Raw genomic sequence first — 27165 nt, 5'->3', positions numbered from 1 at the left:
AAGGCTGAAACCAAGCAACTGCAGGATACCAGGCTAGGCAAACTGAGTGCTTTCCCATGCCCTTTTGTACATGTGCCTCTAACTGGAAGATCTCGTGCAGCTATATACCATTCAGTTTGAGTGGCCTGAATCCCCACTTCCCCCAATCAGCAAAGATCTGCCCATAAAGGCTCTGTAAAGGAGACTGGTGGATGATCAGATTAGACCTGTTGACATAAGACACTTTGTGGAAATCCAGTGTGTTTGTACATCTCTGGAAAAAGGAAGAATCAATACAGATGTTCTTAACCTTTTTATACCATAGACCCCTTTGGGAATCTGATGAAAACTTTAAAACCTTATTGATGAATATGCATTGAAATACATATGGATATGGGTTGTATTAATAGAAAATATGTCGCTCAGACTTGAACTTTGGTGTTCAAGTTCTTGGTGCCCTCTAAGCTTGGTTGAATACTGATTGCTGGTCACTGCTATATGAACCTTCAGTGGACCCACTGAGATAAACCACATTTACACACATTCAGAAGAGACAATAAAAAAGACAGAAGAGAAAATAAAAAAACATAGGAAGGAAACAAATGCCTAGAACATATCCCCACCCTCAGTCACTATTCAAATAAGCAGGGATCAATGCCAGACAAACAATCAGGCAGAAAGCAATATTCTAATCAAAGAATCAATAAGGAAGAATCCCCTTCCTCCCAAAAAAACCTGGGAAGGCAAACTGCTGTATATAAATAGGGAGCAAACTGCACGGTCACTTGAACTGATACTATTACCTAGCTGGGTAATGAAACATCTGCAAGCAACCAACCAGGGAGCATCTAGAACTCTGTAGATTGCATTATGAAGGAAAACAATTATTGTTAAATAAAGTTTTAAAACTATAAAAAGGGAGAAAAAAAATCAGATTTAAATAAAGAGCTTGACACCTCTGAGAAATCTCTAACAACCATAGTTATAGCGAAACTCGTCATGTAATATAAATTAATTGTCTAATCAAAATTATTATGGATAGGTACCTTAATCCTGGGCAAAAGAAATCTATACATTTGGTTTGTGGCATAATTTGTGTTCACAATTTTATTTCTAATTTGCAATTTAGCCTCTATTTGTTAAAGTGCTGCTGTTTTCTGTAATTATCTATTACTTAGTAAAAGCTGTAAATAAGCCACTCCTGCTACAATTACTGCTTGTTAATGCCTTAGGAGATCGACATTAAGCTAAAGATATTGTATGCAAATCCCAGTCATACATACTATTTTGGCACTTCATGGTCTTTAATCCTATTAAAGGGGATTTTCTTATTTATATTCATTAGAAGATGACTATTACACTTTGTATATAAAACAGGCTGTACTCAAAACTTTGCCATGTAACTTAATTGGAAAATATACAATTATTGTCACATAGCATTTTTTCCATTTGAGGTTTTGTGACAGGTTGTTGTTGTTTTTTAAATCATGCTCAATTGGATTGATCCAGACTCAGGAGTCACAAACCCACTGGACCCTGGACAGGTAGGTTCTCTATAAGGATCGGATAGAGGGTTTAATTTGTGAAAGCAAACATAAAAATGATATGAAAATGCTTTCTATATTCTTTTCTATTACTATCTCTATACCTCTATCTCTATATCTCTATTATCATGATCTTTACTATTACACTATTATTCTTCAGTTATTATTATGACAATGTTTATACTCTAAATCACTACCAATCAATATATATATATTCTCTACTGTTACTATTCAATTACCATTACTTATTATTCTATTATCTAAACATCTACTACTTGTATACTAGCAATACATCAACATTTGAAATTTTGATGCATTAACACTATGTTAAGGTGTTAGGAAAGAAAATTTCTGTCTTATGTCTGTTCTTTCTATCCCCTTTATTTCATCCTCTTTTTCTGTTAATAGCCAACATATCCATTTCCTGCACCTTTTTTGCATTGTGCTTTGTCTTCCTGTGCTGCTATACTTCTTTTACTTCAAATAGGAAGAGGAAAAAGGCAATGCAGGTACCTGCAATTTTGCTAAGATCCCTGCTATTCCACAAGCCTTATCTCTAATTCATTTTATTTAAAAACCTCAAAGACTGTATTTCTGATTAATCTGTCGGCCTAAACTATGGTTTCCTTTAAATATAGTTTAGAGAACACACCATAGTAGTTTAGTTTGTACATAACACTAATCCATAAAGCAAGGCTTATAAACCATAATACTTATAGACATCTCACTAAGCAAATCCGACAATTTTGGTTTTTCATATCAGCACCTGGGGGTCATTCTTACATAAATTCAAGATTTTATTCCAAAAGGCAAAATTTACATAATAATTATGCTTGTTTTCATTTCTGTACCTTTTTTTTTTTTTTTTGTAGGATTATGAGCACAAACTAACTTGGGAAGGGAGCATGGATTAATGCTTAGCCTGAGAAATATAGTCTGGAGAATTTCAGTTGTTTTTCCCACCAGTAACCTTGGTTGGATGGTAGTGTAAACAGAGGGCTGGTTTTCTGTATCTAATGATGGGTGGAATCCAGCAATTCCACTCACGATTGATGAGATTTCTCCCTGTTTCCCAGAAATTGGTGATTCTTCCCCACAGGTAATCAACAGTCTTCAAGCAGGCAGGCCCTAGTTCTGAAAAGGTTAAGGAAAATACCCTTAAAGGAAGAACTCTATTTTTTTTTCTTTATCCTTATTTTTTTCCCCTTGTTCCAATGCCATTGTACTAGACTGATTAAAAATATGCCCCTGCCTCCTCCAGCCAAATCTTGGGGTTAGGTACAGAGGGTCAGTCTGGTAGTACGGTGAAGCATCAAGCTAGAAACCAGGACAGTGTAAGTTCTTCCCCCATCTTAGGCCCAAAGCTTGTTGTTATGTACCTTGGGCCAGTCATTTCTCTCAGCACTAAAAAGAAGGAAATTGCAAACCACTTCTGAACAACCTTGCCAAAAAAACCCTTCATGGACATGTCCAGGGGTGGGATTCTACCAGTTCTGTCTAGCTCTGTAGAACTGATAGCTCTGAAGAGCAGCAGACACAGAACTGGTTCTGTGTCTGCTGCTATTTTGGCCCACCCACCCGCCTGGGCTCTTACCTGACCTTTATTTCCTGCTTTTTCAAATGCAGCTACTTTGTGAGGCACAGCTGCAGTTGAAAAAGCAGAAAATATCGCTTTTTCAAACACTGCTCACCCATGCGCAGCTCTCTCTCTCTCTCTCCCTTTCTCTAACATTTTCTTATAATACTTGGACACAGACCAAAAAACCAATGAGGTCTTACTTTTTAAATCACCACCACCTTTCCGCAAAATAGGAACCTACAAACAATAAACTTGTTTATTCAAAGGCAAAAAAATCAGGAGGGCTCTGGAAGCACCTTTTGCAACTAACAAATTGTTATTAGAAGACATAATCTTTTAATGAGCTGCAGCTCACTTCATCGGATGCTTTAAAATAAAAATGTATTAGTTGAAAAAAGAATTATCACCACCCCCTGATTTTTTGCCCCATTGCCTAATACAGCTCTCTTTCTATCATACCTAGGAAGGGTAACATTTAGCAAGGTTTTCTGTAGCCTTAAGGCAGAACAAATCCTTTTGCCTTTAGAATGAAAAGGTTAGCCTCAATAGTCAATACCCTACCCATAGGAAAATATTATCCTCACTCTAGATTCTATGAAGGATAAAGAAAAAGAAATCTTAAAAAATACTCTCTTCTGTTTGACTAAGACAGCAAAATTATTTGCTAGGATCTCTCAGATAATCTCTAGAACAGTGGTCGGGGAACAGGGGTAAATTACCCCAAATGGGGTAAAAGTGAAAATCTGGGGGTAATGAGGAGGTTGCGCTGGCCAATGGCGGAACTATCGGCATAGCAGCAGTTATTATGGTCCATTATAGCACGGACGGCCAGTGTCAGTGTGTGTCAGTGTCACCGCATCCTCCTTCTCTGCTCTGCTCCCCCCCCCTCTCTCAGTGGACTGCTCCAGCGTTTACGTGTATGGCGCAAGCGCTGTAGAGAGAGCGGGTACTGGGGGGTCATCTGGCTACTGACTACTCTAACCAGACGGAGCGCGTGCCGGAGAGGGAAGGGTGGGGCAGGGGCGAAGGCGGTCGGTCTGAAGCTTTCCGGGACAAGCCTAACTTGAAGGCGAGGGGTGGCGGAGCGCGCACGTGCCAGTGCAGCTGTGGGCGAGGGCGCTGGAAGGCCGCCCGCTGCCGTTAACCCAACGACTGCTGCCGCGCTCGGCTCTCTTATGGGAGCATCTCAGTTTACACGCCGTTTTAAAGAGCCGAAGTCTAAACCGCGCCCCGACTGCGTAGCCCCAGCGCTGCCTGCCGCGAGCTCGCAGCTCCTGCCGCTGCACGCCGGAGGTCACGTTTGCTTCAGCCAGCCAAACTCGCGAGCTGGACTGAAACCGGGAGGCGCTGGGGGGAGACGGGGAGGACAGGGGAGGGCTTCTGGCGCTGTCGCGGTTCGTGTCTCTGGAGCCCGCGAAAACAAGTCGGGGGCGCTGAGAGGCCGAGCGAGCAGGTTCCCTCCCTCCCTCTTCCCTCCCTGGCGGCTTTTTGTGCCAAACGGGAAAAGGTCGGTTTGGCTGGCAGCAGCTGAAGTGTCCGAGGCGATGGCCATTTGCGCAATTAAGGCGGCTGAGATAAAGGTTGTTTTCTTCCCGCTCCCCACCCATCTCTGGAGCCACCTGGAGTAGTTTGCCTTACTCGGATTGCCAATTTTCGCGCTCTCCGCAGAGCGCGTCTATAAAAGTTGGAAGGTGGCGCGAAGTCAGCAGGTGCAGCCACAGAGAGTGCAGTACAGAAGAAGCCTGCTCTGTCATCCAAAGAGATTCGCATTACAGAAGCCCCTCGAGCTGCAGGTTAGGAGACGATTCCTAATGCTAAGTTTCCTCCCCTGAACGATCAATTAGCCAGAGAAGCGGTGGGATCCCCTTTACTGGCTGGGTTCAAGCACAGGCTGGAGGCAGTCACTTGCATTCCTTTGCATTCCTGACAGAACATAAAGTTGACTTCTGTGGCCTAAATCGCTTTTTTTTTTTACTGTCAATATTTTTATGAAACTTTCTGAATTGCTGAGCTGAAGTGTTTTGACATGGAAGTTTGTTGTGCCTATTGCCAATTTGAAGACAGTCTCTGCTGCCTTTGTTTTGAATAGAAATTGGCAATAGCCACAACAAATTTATTTATTTATTTGATTTGTCAATTGCTTACAAGATAATAGGTATAAGTATAAACATAATTATGAATACATGAAATGGATACATATAAGAAAATAAAAGGAAACAATAGGACAGGGAAGGTAGGCGTTGGTGCACTTATGCACACCCCCTACAGACTTCTTAGGAAAGGGTGAGGACTGGTGTATTTGAATTCAAAATGTTATTGGATGTATGATTTCCTTACTTTTCAAATCAAGGGGGTAACGTCTGCGTTTATAAATTTTTGGGGGTAAGAGGTAAAAAGTTCCCTGACCCCTGCTCTAGAAGAAAGCTTCATCAGAACTACATTCATTCTTTTTATTTTATGATTTTTCCCCATCTCAGAGTTTCTAATTCCCTCGATGAACTTGTTCTATACACTCAACAGTATAGCCAGTCCACATCTGCAATTTATTTTTCTGATACCCTATCAAAGATGGCACAAAGAGCCATGGATTTGAAAAAGAATGGCTTTCCCCTTAATAATTGGCATACAGATTCACAATGGTGGCCAAAGTTCTTTTTTGAGACATTTGCACATGGTAGATTCTTTTTTTAAAAAACACTTAGCATTATTTAGTCTACTTGCTAAAACACAATCTATAAAGCCTGTGGATTCTCCAGATATGCAAGTAATGCATCCTTCAAGAGTAGAACGGTTCAGGAAGCTGGCCGTAACTTATGAAAAGACTGATAAAATTAATCCAATGGTAAATATGCATCTGTAAGTTTTCTAAAAGTTACTTCTAATTAAAGAGAAAGCTGACATGATGGGTATTAGGCCAAAAACTTAGCAATTCCTCTATCCCTCCCACATGCATACCAAGATTATTCCCTTTGGGCATTTTCCAGAAAGAATTTGAATGAGGTATTTTCGAGAACATACCATTTTGGTCTGAGCGTCTGTACAAGAGAATGATCCTAAGCCTTCTTGCTCCTCAGATACACACTGTCTCCAAGGAGTATCAATCACAACAGTGTTCCTCAGTAGATGATACTATCTTTTAATCCTTCCGCTGTTCATGCAAAAGGCACTTTTCCAGTGTCAGAGTTTTCTGTTTCTTTTTTCTTTCTTGAGAAGCAGGAAAATAAAGTTATATTTTACCTATTAAACAATTCCATTGATTAGCGTAATTACTAATTCTAGCAATGTATGTCTATAAATAGAGTTCAACTTTGCAAAATATGTTAACACCACCTTGAATAAATACTGCTGGAGTGAATATGAGCTCTGGATTAAAGGTCAAGGCAAATAAAAAGCACAATATAGTACTGTTCAGTTTTTAATCTCCTCTTTCAGGGTGTTGTTCAGTTCTTGTCCCGGATTTCTACCAGGTTTTATTCGTTTAGTTTTGTAAACTCTTTCAGGACATGAAGAGAAATTCATGAAGGAAATGAAAAGGCAATCTAAAAATGGTACTTGGATTTGCACAACTCCACTGATGAATATAGGCTATAATTTACTTAGGGCTAGGCTGAAATAAAGAAATCGCTTACATTGAAATTGCATTTTAATCAATCTATGATTGGGGTTCTCAGACTTTTTAGTACCTTAGTTGTCAACTTAATTTTGAAGAAGTAAAACTAGAACACATGATAACTTCCTACTTGCCTATGTAAAACTGATCAGGAGCCCAATCAAGGTACTAGTGAACTCCAAGAGGGCCTTGATCCACTGTTTGATAATTCCCATATCCCATTCAACGTAAGAGTACCTGTCTTTTTGCTTTGCATTTCTTTACTTTTCATTTCACACATTAGTTATAATAATTCTGTCTTCATTATATCTATATACAATATATATGTGTGTGTGTGTGTGTGTGTGTGTGTGTGTGTGTGTGTGTGTGTGTGTGTCTTCCCTTCATTATATCATAATGAAGAAGCATTATGGGATGACTTTCTGCTTTTTTAAAAAATATATAAAGGTGGTCACTCCCTCCCAACATTTTTAAGCATTAACAATCCTGCCCTGTTTACAACTGTTTGCAAAGCCTGTCTCATTTTCTCATTGCTTGCTGAACTGACTGAGCATGTCGGACTTTGTAAAGCTTAAGCAAAACTGAAAGAGATTCCTATCTCCGTTTGGTAAAAAAATATTATTTTAAAAAAATCCATTCAAAACAGTTTGGGATCTGAAAGCACTCTACCTAAACGGAATTAAAGATCTACACATCTCAACTAGATGTCTATTAGATGGGAACTCCTTTGGAAAAGCTTGGGAAATTACTTTGAAGATACTTCTCAAAATGTAGAAGCCAGGTAAGACTGCTCAGGTTTAATAGTGAAACAAAGGAAAGGATGCTGATACAGTCCTTCCTTGATTTAAAGAGAGAAACTATGGCTTATTATAAACCAGTCAAACTTCCCTTAGGCTCCAATCATTATATGGACAACTACCTCAGAGATCTGGATTCACTCTCAAGATAATATTCTCTGAATAGTGTTCTGCTTGTTTCTAGTGGAACCTCTACTTAGAAGCAAGTTAAATTAAACTAGATGAATTTCTTCCCACTGCTTTGAAGCAACATAAATAAAAAGCTGATTACGTTAGAAGCATATAGAAGGCCTCCTGTGTTTTTTTCTTAGCAAGAAGCTCAGAGGTGATAAACATACCTTATTTTGGCTTATCTTGATAACAGGTATACTCCATTAATCACTGGTTATCTTGGGAAATAGCAGATAAATTTCCCCCCCAGGTGCTATAATTGATTGTCTGGACCTGGTATTTTAGTTTAATGTGATTTAAGAAAATATTCATTGCCAACTTGATTAGAAAGTTCTATCAGCAGCTTGGCAAGGGAGGCACTTAGGGTGGAATGGCATAATTTTGGGATTGTCAGCCTTTGTTTATAGGAAGTGCAAAAACAGATGTGTCAGTTGTACATTGAATTCAGAAACACTGTTAGATTTCACAATGCATTGGTGTCCTTCCATTAATAAGAAATTGGGAAGTTATAGCCACAACATTGCATGTATCCTTGTATTGAAAATTGGACCATACAAGCCTTTTTTATCATCTCTGGAAACTCTTCTGACCATAGATAACGTTTTTTTCTCCCATTTTGAGGCAGGAAATTCTAGAGTATTTCCAAATGCTGTTGAAAAATTTTCTGCCTGGTTGTCAGTATTATTGCTGAATCCGTGGATGATCTTTGGGTGTTGAGATAGCCTGGGCAATTGAGCCTGTTATTCCTATTTATTTTGTTACATTTGTAATCTGCCACTTCTCAGCTATCTTATTTCCTTGACTTAACAAGGAGAATGCTGATGAGAGCAAAGAAGCAGATTGGTTGGAGTTCAAGTGGAAGAGCTTCTAGGATGGTTTGAATAAATGTGGAGTGTAGCCCTTTTAAAGATTCATCTGAAATCCTCCTTAGCAGGCTTTGAAGAGAAAAGGATTTGATTCTCTGCACAGAAAAGGGTGACAATGCTTTACAATGCTGTCTCTATCAAGATATTGGGTAGGGAAACTGGCAGTTGGAGATTTGCATTGGACACTGGGCATCATCCTGGGAAAACTCTTGAGGAATAGGTCTACCTCAGGACTTCACAGAGAGAAGCTTCATAATTCCTCTCAAATATTTGCTAGCATCATTGGTTATGTTGCTCAAACCTAACAAAGTGGTAGCTTTGAGATTACTATGTGTGGAACAAGTCAAGAGGAACAAGTCAACTTCATTCAGAGTGTTATCAAATTGGTTTCTTTCCATTGAGTATTGTCTAGTTTTTTTGACAGCATGCTCATTTGTGATTGTTCTAAAATATTTAATGGCTTCAGAAAGGAGCAGGAGATGAACAATACGGGAACACCCAAGTCTGAGATTTCCCGGAGCTTGATCTCATGAGGCTAACTTATGGGATGGACTAATGTTTGTTAGTCAAGAGTTCACTTAACTTAATTTTTGCTAGTGAGAAGACCACAGTTCTGTAAGTGAGATGGTGAGATTAGAAGGTCAAGTCTATATAAAGCAGGTTTGGGATTTTCAAGGTTTGGAGCTGTAGTTTCAGAGACATTCTTGGTGTGTTTCCTGCCTCAATGTGGCAAGAAAAAGAACTGTTGATTTTTGAAAACTGATTATTATAGTGTGCAAAAAGATATTTTTGCTGATAGAGAATTGGAGCTTCGGTTCTTCTGTCTTCTGAATCGTAAGTTTGTTTTGCGCATTTTGTGTACATGTTTTCCCTGTACACACATACAAACTGGAAGACTCCATTGCATATCATGAATAGCTGCCATACTGAAGGACAACAGAATTTCAGTTTGTATATTGCTACATTATATAAGTTTGTGATAAAAGATGAAATGCACACATTTTTTCCCATTGGGATGTAGGATGTACAGTTCTTCAGTCTTTAACTTTTTCAATGCTTGAAGGTTCAGTTATTCTCTGTAAAAATTTATCTGCTTTTATTCCAAGCCTCTGTTCTTCTTTGGAGGATCCATATTAGGTCTGAGGTTAGCAAACTGAGGTATGTTCTTCTTGGTTATGGCATGCCCTTCCCACAGGAATTAACTTGATTATTCCCCCCCTGCCTCCCATCTATAATGTCATTTGATAACTTCTATTGTTATTATTAAGTCAAGTAATTCATAATTCCACTTAGCATTATTTTATTTCACATATTATGTGACTTTCTCATGCTCGTCCTGTGTACTTAATATCTCATGAAAGCTTGATTGCATAAGCTAAGGTTACAACTAATGCTTTTGAAAGTAAGTTTGTATTGAATGATTGCATAGTAAAAGTCTAAATAAATAATAAGCAAGCCACAGCATAGACACTGGCTCCCTAATGAGGTCAGAATGCTTGTTATGACTTGTTTTACACCCATTTGAATAGCTTGGACAGAGAAGTCCATGTGCAATTATCTGTTTTTGGCTGCAACATTAGATAAATGTCATTAGCTACTTTGTTTCCTTCTTTTTTCTTGTATCCTCCAGGGGTATCTTCAGGAGATAAAAGTCAAAAAAGTCAAGATGGCAGCTTCAATTGTAATCAAAGCTCCATTTCTTTTTTATGTGTGTAGTTTCTACCACTTTTCACATGGTATCCATATCTTTCTACATTGCAGGTTCCCACCATGTAGTGCAGATGCCAGCATGACTTTTCTGACATACACAGATTACCTTAAACTACAGGTCTCAATGAATTGGAAGAAACTGGAACAGTGGTAGAAGGTTCAAGATGTACTGGGGGGAAAAAAGAAACAAGTTAGATCAGTTACTTGCTGCAGGTACCTGATCTTCATCGTGCATGATTTACACACACAATTAACTTTAGCAAGCTCTGGGTTAGAGTGTGACATCTGTTTAATAGTGTCTCTGAAAGACACACATCACATTTGAGCAGCCAGTAATGGATGTCTTTGAATCTGGGCAAGCAATCTGGTGTGTGAAATGGAGTCCTTTGAGGATTTGTCATATCATCTGCTTTCAAACCTTCATTGAGTCTCAGCCTCATCAAACTATTCTTTGCAACTGAATGATGTATGCATATATGTGACCACACATGTGTCTTTCAGCTAGAAATACATTTTGCTACATATTAAAAATGTGTGAGTGTGTGAAACACATGTGAAAAAACTTTTGAAAATCCATTAAATGTTACTGTTATATCTTTCAGTAACAATTCACATTGACACAAAGACCTACACTTAAGTCAGAGCAGCCAATATAAAACAGATGGTATTGAAGCTGATATTGCTGGATTAACTGGTGGTAGATAATTTATGCTGTACACAGTTTGGGAGGTTATTTTAAACACAAATTCCAACCTTATCCACTTCTTCCCTTTTTTGCAAACACATTACATATTTGATTATGAATATTGAAATATGCATATCTGAATGTGTGCTCACTTTTGGTCAAACAGTTTATAACAGAATATTTGTTCCTTTTTCAATTTATAAATAGATGATATTTCAAACTTTATTATTCAAACCGTCCAGTGTGTGGGTAGATTCTACTGATGAACAAACATTAAGATAACTCAATGCATAGTTTCAACAGTCTCAAAAGTGACATACAGAGTTATGCAGAAAATATGCCATAAATTAAAAGATACGGTAGCACTAGGACAGTAACTTTCTATGCCTAGTATATGGACAACATCTGCTTTAATCCATTAATTGTCTGTCTTTCTATAAAAATCCAGCGTTTCTGCAACAAAACGCTCTAACCACTGCTAGGACATTGTGAGAAAATGAAGACTCTTAAGGTGCCTTTAATATCTGGCAGCTGAGACCCATAGGTTCCAACAGTGTCCACCAGCACTGATGACAATAAACTGTGACCTATCCATTGTATCTAAGAGGAGCCAGAATGTCATCACTCTATGGTCATACTGGGAAATTTAAAGGAGGGACACCTAATGCTAGACAACAAAGTGCCGTTATTGTAACATGAAGCCCTTATGCAGAGAAGGGGTTCACAACAAGCTTTATTATGAAAACATCTCATAAGCTTCAGAGAATGCTGCCCACTGCATCTTGGTTTGATCTAGTATTCAGTCCTTTCCCCGTTCTGTAGTGGGATAGAATTCTGCACTGACTTTGACAGTCAATTTGTTTAAAAAGAATGAAGCAGAAGAAACAAACTACAAAGAGGGTGTATTCTGAGGGAAATGGGAACCATTTTGAGAAGATATGGTTGTCACCTCTACACAGAAAAAGATGATCTGAGGAAGATTACATATTTCACTGCCACAATTTAAGAAAATGAACTTGTATTTCTGCATTCATTTTCTTTTACTTATTTATTTCTCATATTTGTCTCACAAAATAGTGACTCGGGGAGACCTTTAGAAATAGCACTAGCAGTTCAAAGTGCTTTACAACACTCTCTGAGCAGTTTACAAACTCAGTATATTGCCCTCAACAATCTGGCTCCTCATTTTACCAACTTCAGAAGGATGGAAAGTTGTGTCAACTTTGAGCCCTGTCAGGATCAAACTCCAGACTGTGGGCAGAGTTATCCTGCAATACAGCATTCTAATCACTGTGCCATTCGGAACTTTTTGCCTTTTGATAAGAATTAGGGTTTTGTTTCATTTTTGTTTTGTTTTCTTTCTTTTTTCAGTATGCAGTGTTACACTGGAGTCTTACATTGCAGTTATACGTATTGGCAATTTCTTTTTAATGCAGTTTATTTTGTGTTTATTTGTTATTATAGCAAAATTCATTTCTGTGAGGGGACAGGAGGGTGAAAGATAACCTCTTATTTCTCAGACTACAATTCTGTAAGGTGAGGGAATGAATGTTGGCAAAAATTCTTCCACTGAACTTAAGTAGTCAAAAAAAGATATCTAAAGGTCTCTAATCACATTTCAAACAGAATTCTGCTTTTCAACCAATTCTTTCAAGAATTAGGTTCTTCTATATCTTATTTTTATTTATATATTTTAAACATTTATATAACTGCCTAACTTATAGCAAATGGTAGGAAGCTCCCAATCAAAAGTTATTTTGTTTAAAGTTTGTTTATTTACCACATTTAGCCATCAAATTTATAAATATTAATGCTTTTCAGAAAAAAAACATTGTACACCAAAGAGGTATCAAAGATTGTTTTTGGTGACTGTATAGAACTCCCACTTGTTCTGTCCTGTTGTCAATAAAAATATTGCACCATCCTTCTTCACAGTGGAGGCTAATCCTAGCAGAGTGACTTACCTGAAGCAGAGATCTGATATGCTCTTTCATTCTCCCACTTTTTCTATGACTGTTAAGAGGCCAAAAGAGTGTTGAGCTGTAGTTTGGATCCAGATGAGATCTGTTGGGAGGAACAGCACCCAAAGTACAAGTAAAAATGTGTGCAAGAAACCCTCCTTATCCTCTGCATTGTCTGCATTCTTAGGCATTATCTTTTATGCCTTAAAAATGTAGAAAATTCCACAACCCTTTACATTCATAACATCTTGTAACATATGGTAACTTTATCTGTATCTCCTTTAATTTATGTAACTGTTCAATTGCCCAAGAATTCTTTTTATAAGTGCAAATCAATCTGCTTTCTCTTTTTTTTCACATGCAAGTCTTCATGGTGCAGGCTTTTTAAATGCAAAACGTAAGCTCCTTTTAAAAAGAACTATAATTAATGAGGGATAATATTTGTAGCTCTGGGTGGAAATGAGGGGTCCTTGGTGTTGATTATTGGTGGAGAGGTGCTGGAGTCTTTTTGTTCTCTTTTGGGCTGGTTGATTGTGTCTTTTGCTTAGTCTATATGTGTTGCTAATAGCTATGTGTCTATTGATGGCTGATTTGTCAGAGTGCCAGGCTTCTAGAAATTCTCTGGCATTTTTGGACTTGGCCTGGTCTAGGATTATAACATTTTCCCAATTGAAACTATGGTTAAATCTGTCTATATGTTGTGAAATTAAAGAATTTTCATCATGTCTTCTGACTTCCAGTTGGTGTTCATCTATATGTTCTGCCTGTTCCATCAATAATCAGCACCCAGATCAGCATTGATTAACTCCAAGATTAATTTCAGATCAACAATCATAGCCCAATCAAGAAACTGCCAAAGAGCCACCAGCAAACAGCCCAACCTAAGAACGCTCTCACCCACACAGACAAGCAAGTTCTCAGAATATAAACAGACAGCAAACAGCACTTCTTATAGCACTGATGATGTTACCTAGTTAGGGTAATGAAATGTCTGCAAGAAAACAAGCAAGCTCAGAGAGCACCAAGGACCCCTTAGAACTATAACTACTAGTGTTTATCCTCAATTTTTAGTTAATTGCCTTTTTAAAAAACAAAATGTAGATTTTTTTTTTATTCTGCTGCAAAGTTCATGGGATACCGAACACCTAGATTCATGAAACGAAATTCATGGTAGAAGTTTTTACAAAAAGCAGTCCTTTTTGCTAAAGGATTGAAGAGCCCCAGCTCTTGAAGAACGATCCAGGAGATACGATGGTTCCTTGTATGGATAAAATCCTCCATTCAGTTCTAGATTTTGTTGACCTAAGCTCCTTACTTTGAATTCCCACAGCACTGTTTTTCAACCTTGACAAGTTTAAGTTGTGTGGACTTCAACCCCCTTAGTCAGTATGCTGACTGAGAAATTCTGGGAGTTGAAATCTATGTATTTTAAAATGGCTGAGGTTGACAAACATTGTCTTAGAGAGTACTCACATAGCAATGGCCTGCCTTGCCTTGAGGCATATGCCAAAGCAAGAAATGTATGGAAAGCCAATCCAAAATAGAAGTATATGTATATCAATTTGTACAAATGGTAGGAAAATGGGGACTTATGGAAATTCTTTAGGAGAAAAGGAGAAAGCACATGCTGACAAATAATTATGTTAATGTTAGAGGGGATGCATTCCACTGATATAGATTGCTGCAATTTATATGGATTTTGCTAAAACCTATGGTTGCAAATAAACATTTCAAATCAATCAGAAAATGAAGAAGCTCCTTTATGCAGTGTGGGTAGGGAGGAAATTGTTGGCATAGGGAAATGTTGCTGGCTAAATGATGCAGTCATCCAATACTGTGTTAAATTGTATTAACAAGTTAAGAAAATAGTATAAGTCAATCAGGGTATCTTTGCAGCTGATTGGCTTTGTAGGTAATCTGGGATAAAGTACATAGGCTCTTCTTAGGTTTCAAGAAGAATGATAAATATGTATATAATCCAGGAGAAAACATGCTTTGGGCTGAAATAAAAACGAGCACAGAATAATAAAGTGATGAAAAGAAGCTGAGTATTATAGAGAATTAGAGAGGTTGGGGTTCTTTTTGTCCTCTTCTTCTCTCTATTTGGCTGAAGTTTATGCCGACTGAAAACTGCACAGTACAAGTAACAATAACAAAAACATTGTCAATGGTGAAAGGGGAAGAAGCAGGACTGGGTTTCAGGTTTGTATATAATGTTTGGGTGCATCTTTCCTTTATAGCTACCATTTCCCATCAATGAAAATGTTGCTACCTTGCCTAGAAAATGCCACAATGAACATAGAATACAAAAAAAAAAAAAGTCTTTTTCTGAATTTGCTGCACTGTAAATCTTCCCATGTTATACCCTGCATAACAGTATATAGTAACAGAAACATTTCTTCCCTTACCTGATTGCAGATATTTCAGTTTGACAATGGATTGGTGAGCGTGAGAGGTATTTACTAAAAATCTAAAGATCTTAATTCCTTCAGGAAAATTTTGGATTAGCTGTTTGGTTGGTTAAACAGTTTAAACAGTTGTTTTTAAGCCTTAAATGAACAAACGGGGCTTTGTACTTTTTGAGGCATTACTGACATTGCTTCATTCAATGTTGCACTTAGGCTTATTCTCTCTAGAATCTTGTGAAATAACATATGCAATCACCTCCTGCCTTATACGAGATGGTGACGATAATGATAATTTAAATTTATAAGGCTTTTCAATTAAAAAAAAATACCTCAAAATGGTTTGCAGAGTTTATTAGAGTTATATGGTTGCCCAATTCACAAGAGCAACCCTGGGCAATTCGCAATTTGAAGAAATATGTCAACAAGAAATTAAAAATGAATAGAAGATGAATGTATAATTGTAAAATAAACACTAAAAAGAATAACAAGATAACAAAGTAACCACCATATGAATTATAAGAAGCAACCAGTGGTGGGATTCAAAAATTTTTACTACTGGTTCTGCAGCTGTGGCTTGCTGGGCGTGGCAGGGGAAGGATACTGCAATATCTCCATTCCCTCCTCATTCCTGGGGGAAGGTTACTGCAAAATCCCATTCTCTCCCCACTCCACTAACCTGCTTTCCAGCTCCATTCTCCTGTGCAGGGCAACAAAAGAAGACCCAGCCAATCAGCTGGGACTCGGGAGGCAGAGAATAGATGGGGCGGAGCCAGTCAGAGGTGGTATTTGCTGGTTCTCTGAACGACTCAAAATTTCCGCTGCCGGTTCTCCAGAATTGGTCAGAACCTGCTGAATACCATCACTGTTCCATAGGTCAGGCACTGAAACAGTAAATACAATCACAGAAAACAAACATGCAAAATGTTCTTGTCAAAATACCAGGATATACTGCTCTAGATCAATGTCTCTCAACCTTGCTGATTTTAAGATGGGCAGATTTCACTTCCTGGAGGTTATGCTGGCTGGGGAACTTTGAGGCTTGAAGTTCATCTCAAAGTTTCCAAGATTGAGAAACACTGCTTTTTATTATACTGGTACCAAATTATGAGTTGAAACCTTTAGTACAGTAAAGAGGAGAGATTCCCTCAGATGTCTTAGGTAGCCATTTGGCACTGTCAAAAAAGTATTTAAATCTTTAATTTGCTTCTCTCCCAGGATTTGCATCTCTATGCTTTTCATTCTGTACTGAATTGTAGCCATTAACTAAACTCTTCTAGTCATTAACTAGAGAATCAAGCTGCCAAGTGTTTCCACCGCATTACAGTAGTTTAATAAAAGTGGCAGGAAATAGTACTAAGAAGGAAGTACAGCAACCGAGAATGTATAAGGTTCTTCCCTGAATACAGAATTGCCTGCTTTAATTTTAAGGAGCTTTTTCCCCCTCTAAAAGTCCATTGCACATTTCCTTGAGACCAGCAGCGCAGATTGCTTTCACACCACTGGTTTATTTCTTTGCCCTTTGCAGAAACAAAAGGGTTTAAGTTCAAATCTACTGCCTGATTAACAGTCTGCTCCATACTGTGCCCTGCATTTCAGCAGGGACCAAAGAATGCCCTTGCTCAGCAAAATACCACTAGTCAATTCCCTGACAGTTTTCCCTATTCTTTCTCAATTTGAACAACCTAAGTTGTTGTGAGCATCCTAGGCACTGAGAAGAGCACAAAGTTCCATGGGATATTACAGAGATCCCCTCTGCTTGTCTATGCTATCATTTCCTCAATCCACTTTCAGCTCAGTTACACTACTATTGTTATTTCATCTAGTGGTATAGAGGTCCACAGACATGGCTAGAGGTTTTATTTTTAATGTTCTCTGTGTTATTCCCACTTGCCTGTGTTAACCTGCATTGACATTATCTACTTAACTCATCCAATTGTTAATTTAGTTGTAGTTTCCTCAACAAAGATCTTAGAAACATGCGGTCTTGGTATCTGGGACAAGGGCTGCCTTTTTAGGAATCATGTCATTTGCTGGCATGATTTCAACAGGCCAAGGGCCCAATCCCCATTGGCCAGGCAGCAATTTGACAAACTATCTGGCCTAGCAGCCATTTTTCTCATTTCCTTGTTCTCTATTTGGCATTGTTACCTCTTGGAAGATGGATGGAGGACTGGCATGTTTAGACTGGTTTGCAGGAAGTATATACCATATTTGTCTAGGGAAAATTCACTTGTTTTTTAATCACTCCTGTACATTTTGAGGTTAAAACTGTCCCTCCTCGTCTCAAGTATGTCAGGATTATCAGATTCATCAAATTATTTAATTATTATGCATACAAGTTGGAAACTGTCCTCCAATAACATTGATCTCACCCAATGATAACTTTTTCAATGGTAATTAATGAACCACCCTATTAGGCCTTCATAATTCTTGGATGAAGATGGATACTATTACTGTGCATGAATTTTCTCATGGACCCACCCCTCTTTCTTGGCAGGCAGTATTCAGTATTCAGAACAAGAGGGGAGGATATTCTGGTGTGGAAGAGACTGCTGTCCTATTAATATGTTTTTCTATTAGTTTAGCACAATGTTTCTCAACCTTAGCAACTTTAAGACAAGAATTCCCCAACCAGAAACATCATCTGAGGAATTCTGGGAGTTGAAGTCCACTTGTCTTAAAGTTGCTAAAGTTGAAAAACACTGATCTAGCACCATATTCCTGGAGACAAAATAGAGGTTGAGTTACATAATTGATCTTTTTTTTTTCAATTAATTGATCCTTTTATTTTGAATGGATAAGCAACAATGGATAAGTAATTGAAATTCTTTGGATGTTTTAATTGTTTTTAATTGTTTTCAGTGGGGGATGGCTGTAGACATTGAATAAATACGGTCAACTGGTAGCTTAACCTGTCCCTGGAGGTCACTCACTGCACTGTTTTGCTATTCCTGCCCAACTATGTAAATCTGCAGAGGAAGTAAAAAAAAGTCAAGGTGACTCCTATAACCACGGTTATAAAGCTCTGCTTCTTTCTACGTGCATCACAACACAGATTTAAAAAAGGGGAAAGGGCTTTGATTGCATGGATGCTGGTCTTGCTCCACTGCAACCCCCTGTAAGTTACAAGTAGTTGATTTGACATAACTTGTTAAATTCTATACCTTGGCTACCAGCACAGACTTGTTCACATTGAATGTTATGTGGAAATAAAAAATACTATATTATGGCCCATCAACACTCATGTTAAACCATGGTTGGGTTTCCACAACAGGTTAAACCACACACCCTACAGTACCTCATTCCATTTTACCTTCTCGAGAGTCTAATATTCCTTCCATGTTTATTGTTCTCCTTGGTTTAACTGGAAGCAATCTGCTGCAACACCAACTGGTCTCAATGTGATAGAATAGATACAGGGCTGTCAAACTCACATTGTCACAGTGGCATCACATGACATATTGCAACTTTTTCCCCCTTCACTAAACTAGACATGGCTGTGGCCAGTGTGTGATGCATTAGGCCCTTGGGCCATGAGTTTGACAGCCCTGGAAGTTTGATCTCAGGAATAAAAATAAATAAAATTATTCAGAAGCCCAAGCCTTGATGTTGTTTAATAAGAGAAAACTGAAACGGAAGCACTTTTCTGATTTTCTCCTGCTGATTGCCCTTAGTTATGGTCTTTAAGCTCAATTTGTCAGTTGTTTGTGAATTAGGCAAGCAGCTGATATAGTGTGTTAGTTGTGAAGACTATGGACCCTCTTATTCTCAGCTGAGCTATCAGCTGTCCCTCAGCATCTGCTGCATTCCATCATTATTATGTTAATACAGGAGATATCATGTGCTCCAGGCCCTCCTAATGAAGTAATCCCACATGAAATAATCTTTTCAGGAACAAGGTGCCTATGCTTGGCTTCTTTTGCAGCACATTTTTTTTTAAATGTGGATCTCATGTTATTCCTAATACGAAAGCATAGTTTCCAGACCTCCATCATCTTAGTCTAACTAAAGATAAATGTGGAATGTCAGCTCAGAGAGTTCCAAATGAACTTCAGCATCAGTTAGAGTCAGGGGTGGGATCCTATCAGCATAACAACCGGTTCAGTGAGCGTGTGCAGTACTTGTAAATCAACTTCTCCTGCAAGCAATAACCTTCTCCTGCTGATGCACGGCACTTAACTGTGCTGTGCAAAGCAACTAAGGTTGCTTTAGCAGGGAATAAAGGACAGCCTAGAGCCTGGGAAGGCAGGTGGGTCCAACCAAAGAAAATAAGATCTTTGGAGCAAACTGGTTCAGTGTCAGCTGCTCTTCAGAGCTACCGGTTCTATAGAACCGGGCCAAACCGGTAGAATACCACCCCTGATTAGAGTGCTTCTCAAATGCAGTGGCAGCACCTGAGAAAAGATACTGTGGGAGATCCAGAAGAAGCAAACATGAATTGCTGAGAAATGGGTGATGGGAACACTAAATACAGTCCCACAAATAAGATATCTGAGCCTGGAAGTGACAAATCATATCCATTTATAGCCTAGTAGTCATGTGTGTTCCTAGTAATTGAGACACTCAAATATAAATAAATATGACTAGCTAAGAATGAGCCAATGCTGCTTGCACAAAGAAGCAATTGATATATTTATTGTAAAACATCTGTGTCCTTTGGTAATTACCATTTCTATGGTACAAGGAGTTGTTTTGATTAGAATATGTACAAATCTGCATGTTGCTCTTGGTTCAAAATACTAACTGCTCATCTTGCTGTGTTAGAAACCCTATTTTACTGAATGGGGTTTAGGATTTAGGTTCAAGATCCTGTTTTGATGAGACTATTACGCTCAGGCCCATCTCAGTAACATACTTATCTCCCCTTGTCTTATTTGTTAGGCTTTCATTTCAGAGACTGAGCATATATTTCAAATTTTTTTTTGAATGATGTTGAACTGCAGACCTTATTTGACAGACAGTCCTCCCAGACAAACTTAGAAGCATTTTTCTGTTCAGGGAAGGTTAATTAAAAAAGTAAAGACCCCAATACTTTGTACTAGTGGAATGATGAGTCCAGAAAAATAACTGTATTTGACTGTAGCAATGAAATGTAAAGCCATCAACTATCTCATCAATGGAGCATCTGTTTCATTTGTGAATTTTTGTCCCTGCATCACCAGTGATCAGCAGGGCTCCTGGACATATAATTCATGTTGTAGTCAGTGCTTGTCACAGACAGAGTGTTTCACTGGGGTTCAATGTAATTGCTTGCATTTATCACTTTAATAGCCTAATGAAGGTGAGATGTAATTAGAAAGGGTGTCAACTGGAATATGGAGTCTGTTCCTCAATTATCAGTACAGTGGGTAACTACTGTCACAGCACAATGGCAGTTATATAACTGATAATGTGAAGCAAAAAATGAACAGCATGGGTGAGGCAACGTGACAACTTTTCAACAAGTGCCACTTTTCCTTGTAGCCAGCTTTCAACAAAATTTGCAGGAGCAAAGCCTTACTTACAGTATACTAAAAAACCTCTAAAACAGAGTCTTTTCATTTCCAGGTACAAATGTCCAGATCACTCCAAAAGGAGATGACACCATTGTGATCAGGAACTTGTGCAATAACCCTCAATTGAGCCTTCAAATAGGTGCTTGGGTAAGAAAGCTTCTAACACATCTGACAATATTCATACATTTTTTGTATTTTTGCTTCCATTCAATCATGTCCAGTTCTCAGAAACTGCTTGGACCAGTCCTGCAGCTTTCTTGGCAAGGTTTTTAAGATGTGGTTTTGTTCCCTCCTAGGACTGAGAGATAGTGACTGACTGAAGATCAAACAGCTGACTTTAAGGTAATACTAGATCTCATGGTCTTCCAGTTTCAAGCCTGGTGCCTTAACTACTACACCAGCCTGATTCTCAGAAGACTTTACAATGAAACAATTCTTGGCATAAAGCGACATCCAGATTCAATGTGTTTGCAGCACCTTCGTTTCTAAACTACAGTTAAAATGTTTGCAAATGATAGGAATATTTGATTGGTGTTATTCTTTACTTTGAAATAGCACTTCTGGACCATTTTGAAGTGTTGTTCCAGAAAGCTAGGTGGTTGATCCTTATTTTAGAGGGAAAGGTAAGTAATATGAAGAAGATTACAACGTGATAATAGTCTCCCACAGTTTGATACACACCATGTTTTCTGTCTGATTGGAGCAACAGGGACAGAGTTCTGACTGCAGAACTACAGCAAAGTGATCATAACAAGTTTGCACATAACAATTCCAGGCAAAGTTATTTTTGAAAACATTCACTGGTACGTTGGATGGCCAGTTGGGGGCAGCTCTACCCTTGGGAATGATTTCTATCTATATACAGTTGTCCTTGATCTTCCAGACTTTTCAAAGGAGATTAAACTTGGCCCTTTCCCCTGCCATTTGGGCCAGGGTGGGCAAAGCAGCTGTTAGTGTCATGATGATAGCAGGATCACTCCCTTTCTTTTTACTTCTTCCAGTTTCTCCTCATAGGCCAAGGGTGTCCACCGAGGTAAAAGAAAACGTCAAGATGGTGACAAATATTTAGAAAAGGCATGTGGTTGGACTGCTTTCTTGACTTTTTTACCCTCTTCCCAAGTTGTCCACCTGAGAACTCAGAGGATATTATGGAACACCCTACAGTTCCCCTTAAACCTTCTTTCCTTTTGAGGAACTTTTTCAAATATTCTCTCCTCTCTCATGTTTGTTCTTGAGTTCACTTCTTCTGAACTGACTCTGCATATTATTATTTATTAAATTTAAACACTACCTGAGTCCATTAAATATATTTTGTTCAGTGCAACTGGGGATGTTTTAAGTATTATTTTTGACATTAGATCATTTCAAGTTCTGTATTACTAGGACCCATTCATTCCTGACCTTATTTCTTCTATTGTAGATTTACCACAGGCTCATTTCTTAAGTACTCCATTTCCATTTCTTCAACTCTCCTTTATATTTCTCCTGAAATATCAGTCCCTCATTTTTATGTAACCAAATCGGCAGAATCATGTTTTTACAGCACATACATAAAACATTCATCCCTAGCAACCATCCAAATACCACCCACTTCCTTTCTACCAACCAAACATATAACAAACTTTCTTTCTCACTTTCCTAATTTCTCAATGACCTGCTAAAGAACAGATATCTAATTTGCACATTCTCTGCCTGGCGTAATATCACACTACTTTTCCCAGACTTTGCTCATTTTCACTTATTGTAGCCTTTCAATGGGGATTCTGCCAAACGCCTTCTCAGGCACACACATCACCAAATCATTCGCAGGTGGGGTTGGCATTCAAACTTGTTCTCTTTTCTTTGCAGGGGGATACAGTTACAGCATGCTTCGAATCATTTGTCACAAACACGTTAAACAAGATGCACAGCTAACCAACACTTGCAGCCATACAGTTTTTCAATCTTCCAATATTGAAATAATTATGACTTACCTTTCCGCCATTTTTTCCTCTTGGACAATAGCATTTACAGCTCCTTCCTCACTTCATTTTCATTCCTGATAATTTCATCACTTTTATTTTTAACTCTATTCATAGTGGTGGATGTGCCTTAATTGGCCTGTTTGATCCTTTTCAAAATAATGTTTAATTTCCTCCAAAATTAGTCTGTATTTTCTTTACTTCTTTTAACACTTCATTAATATCTTTTATTATATTCTTTGCAACTATTTTTTTTTATCATATGTATCACACAGTGTCTTTCTCTCATTGTTTTGTAGCAATTATTCTCTGCCATGCATTTTTCTTATCCACAGATTTTTCATTTAATAATTTGATCAAACATCTTTTTTCATCCATTTTATTAGAATAACATCATACCTTTCTATCACTGCCTGATCATGTGTGACTCTAGGGGGTAGTGCTCATTTCCATTTCCTAACTGAGGGACCAGCATTGTCTGACTATGCTTCTGTGGTCATGTGGCCAGCAAGATTATATATTGAGGTGCACAGAATGCTGTTACCTTCCCATTGAAGGGGTACCTATTTAACTACTTGTATTTCCATGCTTTCAAATTGCTTGGTTGGCAGGAACTGGGGCAGAACGAGAGCTTATCCTGTCATGTGGTATGTGAATCTTGAACTGCCAACTTTCCAATCAACAAGCCCAGCATCTTAACTGCTAAACCACTGTTCCTCATCTATGTATGTATGTATGTATGTACGTACGTATGTATGCATGGATGTACTTCCCCTTTCTCTTATATTTGCAACCATGAAACATATCGACCTCGGTGTTTAATACCAATCTCATGTTCTGCCCCATTGCACTCACCTCATTTTCCTGGTCAGCAGATCTGTGGTGGCCCTGGTCTTAGACTTCTGCTTTTAAATGTGAGATCAGCTTACAGTAAAGCTAGCCTTATTGCCAGTTTGATCCTCGAAGAGAAGGCTGATCTGGCTTGTATAACTGAAACTTGGCTGAGCCCAGAGGGAGGCGTTCCTCTTGCAGAAATGTGCCCAGTGGGTTATCGAGCATGGCACCAGTCTAGACCTCAGGGCCAGGAAGGAGGTGTGGCTGTTGTTATCAGAGAATCTCTAGTAGCCTCCAGAAGCACTGTTCAACAAGTCCCCAGCTGTGAGACCCTTTTTCTTTTCTTTTCTTTTTTTAAAAGTTTTTATTGGTTTTTAAAAACAAACATAAACAAACAAAACATAAAAACATCAAGCCATCTTCCATATGTATACATACAGTGTGCCGGTTGGTTTACAAATTGTTTTGTGCTTCCATTTTGTAGTCTTCAATTACAATTACATTGCATATAATCTCGTATTTTCAATCAAAAATTAAATACCTTAGTATCATTATTAATCATTTGACTATACTTTTATTCATTCATGTTTTACAAGATAATCATAATTTACTTAGTTGTTTTATAACAGTTCATATTATCATCCCAAATCTATCCTAAAATCATTTTGTAGATATAATAAGAAAGAAGTACAGCTTTATATGTTTATTATTTTCTAAAAGTCTACATATTTCATTACTATATTTTATTGTCTAACCATTGATAGAATAGATCCCAAATTTTATAAAATTGTTTATCCTCTTGTTCTCTAATTTCAAATGTCAATCTACTCATTTCAGCACATTCCAATATTTTCTTAATAATTTCCTCCTGTGGTGGTATTTTCTCATTTTTCCAGTTTTTGGCAATACAATTCTAACCGCTGTTAATACATTTACAATCAGGTATTTCAAGTCTTTACTATATATTTCAGGTAAAATTCCCAATAAAAATATATCTGGTTTCAAGTCTATATGGTTTTTGTCATTTTTTCCAACCACATGTGGATTTTAGTCCAGTATTTTTTAGCAACCGCACAAATCCACCACATATGGTAATATGAGCCAGGTGTCTGATGACATTTCCAACATTTTTCAGATTTATTCTTGAACATTCTTGCTATTCTTGTTGGGGGAAATGCCACCTGTAAAACATCTTATACAAATTTTCTTTATATGCTGTTGACATTGTCATTTTATAATTTTGAGACCACAATTTTTGCCATTTCTCCAAATCAATCCCATATCCAAAATTCTTCCCCCAAGCAATCATAGTTTCTTTAACTTGTTCTTCTTCTAATTTATTTTCTAATAAATATCCATACAATTTTTTAATCACCTTTTCATCAGTACCTGTCAAAGTCTTCTCTAAATCAGTCAATTTATCATAGAAACCTTCCATTTTAGAATCTTTATCATACCTTGAATGGATTTGCGCATATGAAAACCAATTCATCTTTGAGACCCTTTTTCTTAGATTGGGCTCAAGGAATCAGGTGGGATTGCTGCTGCTATACCAGCCTCCCTGCTGCGTGGCAGCTTCCCTACCGAGGCTCCTGGACCTCACCGCAGTGGAATTCCCCGGGCTTATAGTTCTGGGGGATTTCAACCTGCCTTCTCTGGGGTCAGGATCGGAGGTAGCCCGAGTTTTTATAGAAACCATGACTTCCATGGGCCTGTCCCAGATTATCCAGAGCCCGACTAGTAATAGTGGTCACACTCCTGATTTGGTATTCTTGTCAGAGCAGTGTCTATGTGACCTGGAATTGGTAGACCTCTCCTTGGTCCCCTTGTCATGGTCAGATCACAGTCTAGTGGCAATGAGTTTCTCAAAAGCTGTATCCCCCCGCAGGGAGGCAGAACCTATCATATTGGTCCGTCCCCATCAACTAATGGACCCAGATAGGTTCCAGAAGGAGCTGAGGTTATAACTATAGATCTATTATGCAGTCCAGCTGAGATCTTAGTGGAAGAAGAAGGTGACTGAGGCTCTGGATAGGATTACACCCTTGCGATCTCTCTTCACCTGTAGACCTCTCTGTGCCCCATGGTATACAGAGGAACTGAGAGGGATGAAATGCATGAGGAGATGTCTAGAGCGCTGCTGGCGGAAGACAGAAGATGAACTCGATCGAACATGGGTAAGAGCTGCTACTAAGGCCCATCTTGTGGCGATTTGTGGGGTGAAGTGTAAATATTTCTCCACACTAATTGCATCTGCAGATAATTGCCCAGTGACCCTCTTTAAAGTGAGATGTCTCCTCTTAGGGAAGTAGGAGATAGAGGTCCAGCTGAAGGGGCACGCTAAGGAATTTGCGGATTTTCTGGAAGACAAAATTGCTCGACTTCGTTCCCAGTTAGATGCTGGTATGGTTGCTGATCTGGTGAAAGCTTCTGTGGCAGGTTTTTGCCCTGTTATCTGGGAACAGTTTGACCCTGTTGCTCCTGAGGAAGTGGACAGGATCCTGGGGAGTATGCATGCAAGCACCTGTATTTTAGACCCATGTCCTTCCTGGCTTTTGAAAGCTTCCCAGGAGGTGACAGGCAGGTGGATTCTGGCAGTGATTAATGCTTCTCTACAGGAGGGGATGTGCCCCAGCACTTTAAGGAGGCTGTGGTCTGCCCTATTCTTAAGAAGCCATTGATGGGCTCCACCTGGTTGGATAATTTCTGACCTATCTCCAATCTTCCCTTTTTGGGGAAGGTTGTTCAGAAGGTGGTCATGCAGCAGCTCCAGAGGTTTCTGGATGAAATGGATTATCTTGACCCGTACCAGTCAGGATTCAAGCCTGGATTTGGGACAGAAACAGCATTGGTTGCACTTTTGGATGATCTCTGGTGGGAGTGGGATGGGGTAGTGCATCCATCCTTGCTCTACTTGACCCTCGGCGGCTTTTGATGCCATTGACTATGGAATTCTTCTGGGATGGCTTCAGGGGATGGGAGTGGGAGGCCCTGTGCTGTCTTGGTTCACTTCCTTTCTCTAGCCGCTCTCAGTCAGTGTTGATAGGAGGGGAGAGATCTAACCCTCACCCACTGCTTTATGGGGTTCCACAGGGCTCGGTACTCTCTCCGCTCCTGTTCAACATTTACATGAAACTACTGGGTGAGATCATCCGTCACCATGGACTGAGGTATCACCAATATGCTGATGATACTCAGCTGTATGTCTTGGCCCGTGGTGAGTTAAGTATTGCTGTGTCCTCCCTCTGGCAATGCCTGGAGGCTGTTAGGGGCTGGATGGGGAGCAATGGGTTGAAACTAAACCCATGCAAGACCGAGTGGCTCTGGGTCTGGGATTCATTGGTTCAGGAAGAATTACCGCCGTTAGTCTTGGATGGGGTGGCACCACCCCAAACAGACCCTGTGCATAATCTGGGGTTTTTTCTGGACTCATGACTCCTATTCGAAGAGCAGGAGGTGGTCGTGGCCAGGAGGGCCTTTGCGCAACTGTGGATTGTGCACCAGTTACGCCCTCACAAGGCCATCACACAGCCCATTATACCAATATCAACTCCATCAGCCAATC

General features: G+C 38.9%; 1 protein-coding gene and 1 pseudogene across 5 annotated transcripts in view; one reads left to right on the top strand and one right to left on the bottom strand.

Moving 5' to 3' along the window:
• Positions 1 to 13009, bottom strand: part of CAPN13 (calpain 13) — a 163860-nt gene extending 150851 nt beyond the window's left edge. For 3 of the 5 annotated variants that reach the window (XR_015743847.1, XM_087934618.1, XM_087934613.1), the window contains exon 1: positions 12906 to 13009. Coding sequence is in view for 3 of the 5 variants with exons in the window: in XM_087934618.1 (XP_087790744.1) it covers positions 12906 to 12935 (30 nt within the window). In the remaining 2 variants the exon portion in view is untranslated. Of the gene's footprint in view, positions 1 to 6120; positions 6455 to 12905 lie in introns of those variants that run through there. The other 2 variants (XR_015743857.1, XM_087934624.1) reach the window with 2 other exon arrangements.
• A 10512-nt stretch (positions 13010 to 23521) lies between these two features.
• On the top strand, positions 23522 to 26535 carry LOC148127623 (uncharacterized; annotated as a pseudogene).
• Positions 26536 to 27165: the final 630 nt, after the last annotated feature.

The sequence above is a fragment of the Pseudonaja textilis genome, chromosome 1, assembly GCF_049901715.1.
Source record: "Pseudonaja textilis isolate UNSWEBS1 chromosome 1, rPseTex1.2, whole genome shotgun sequence".
NCBI lineage: Eukaryota > Metazoa > Chordata > Lepidosauria > Squamata > Elapidae > Pseudonaja > Pseudonaja textilis.
Note: the sequence above shows the minus strand (reverse complement) of the source record. Positions and strands in the feature narration are given on the sequence as shown.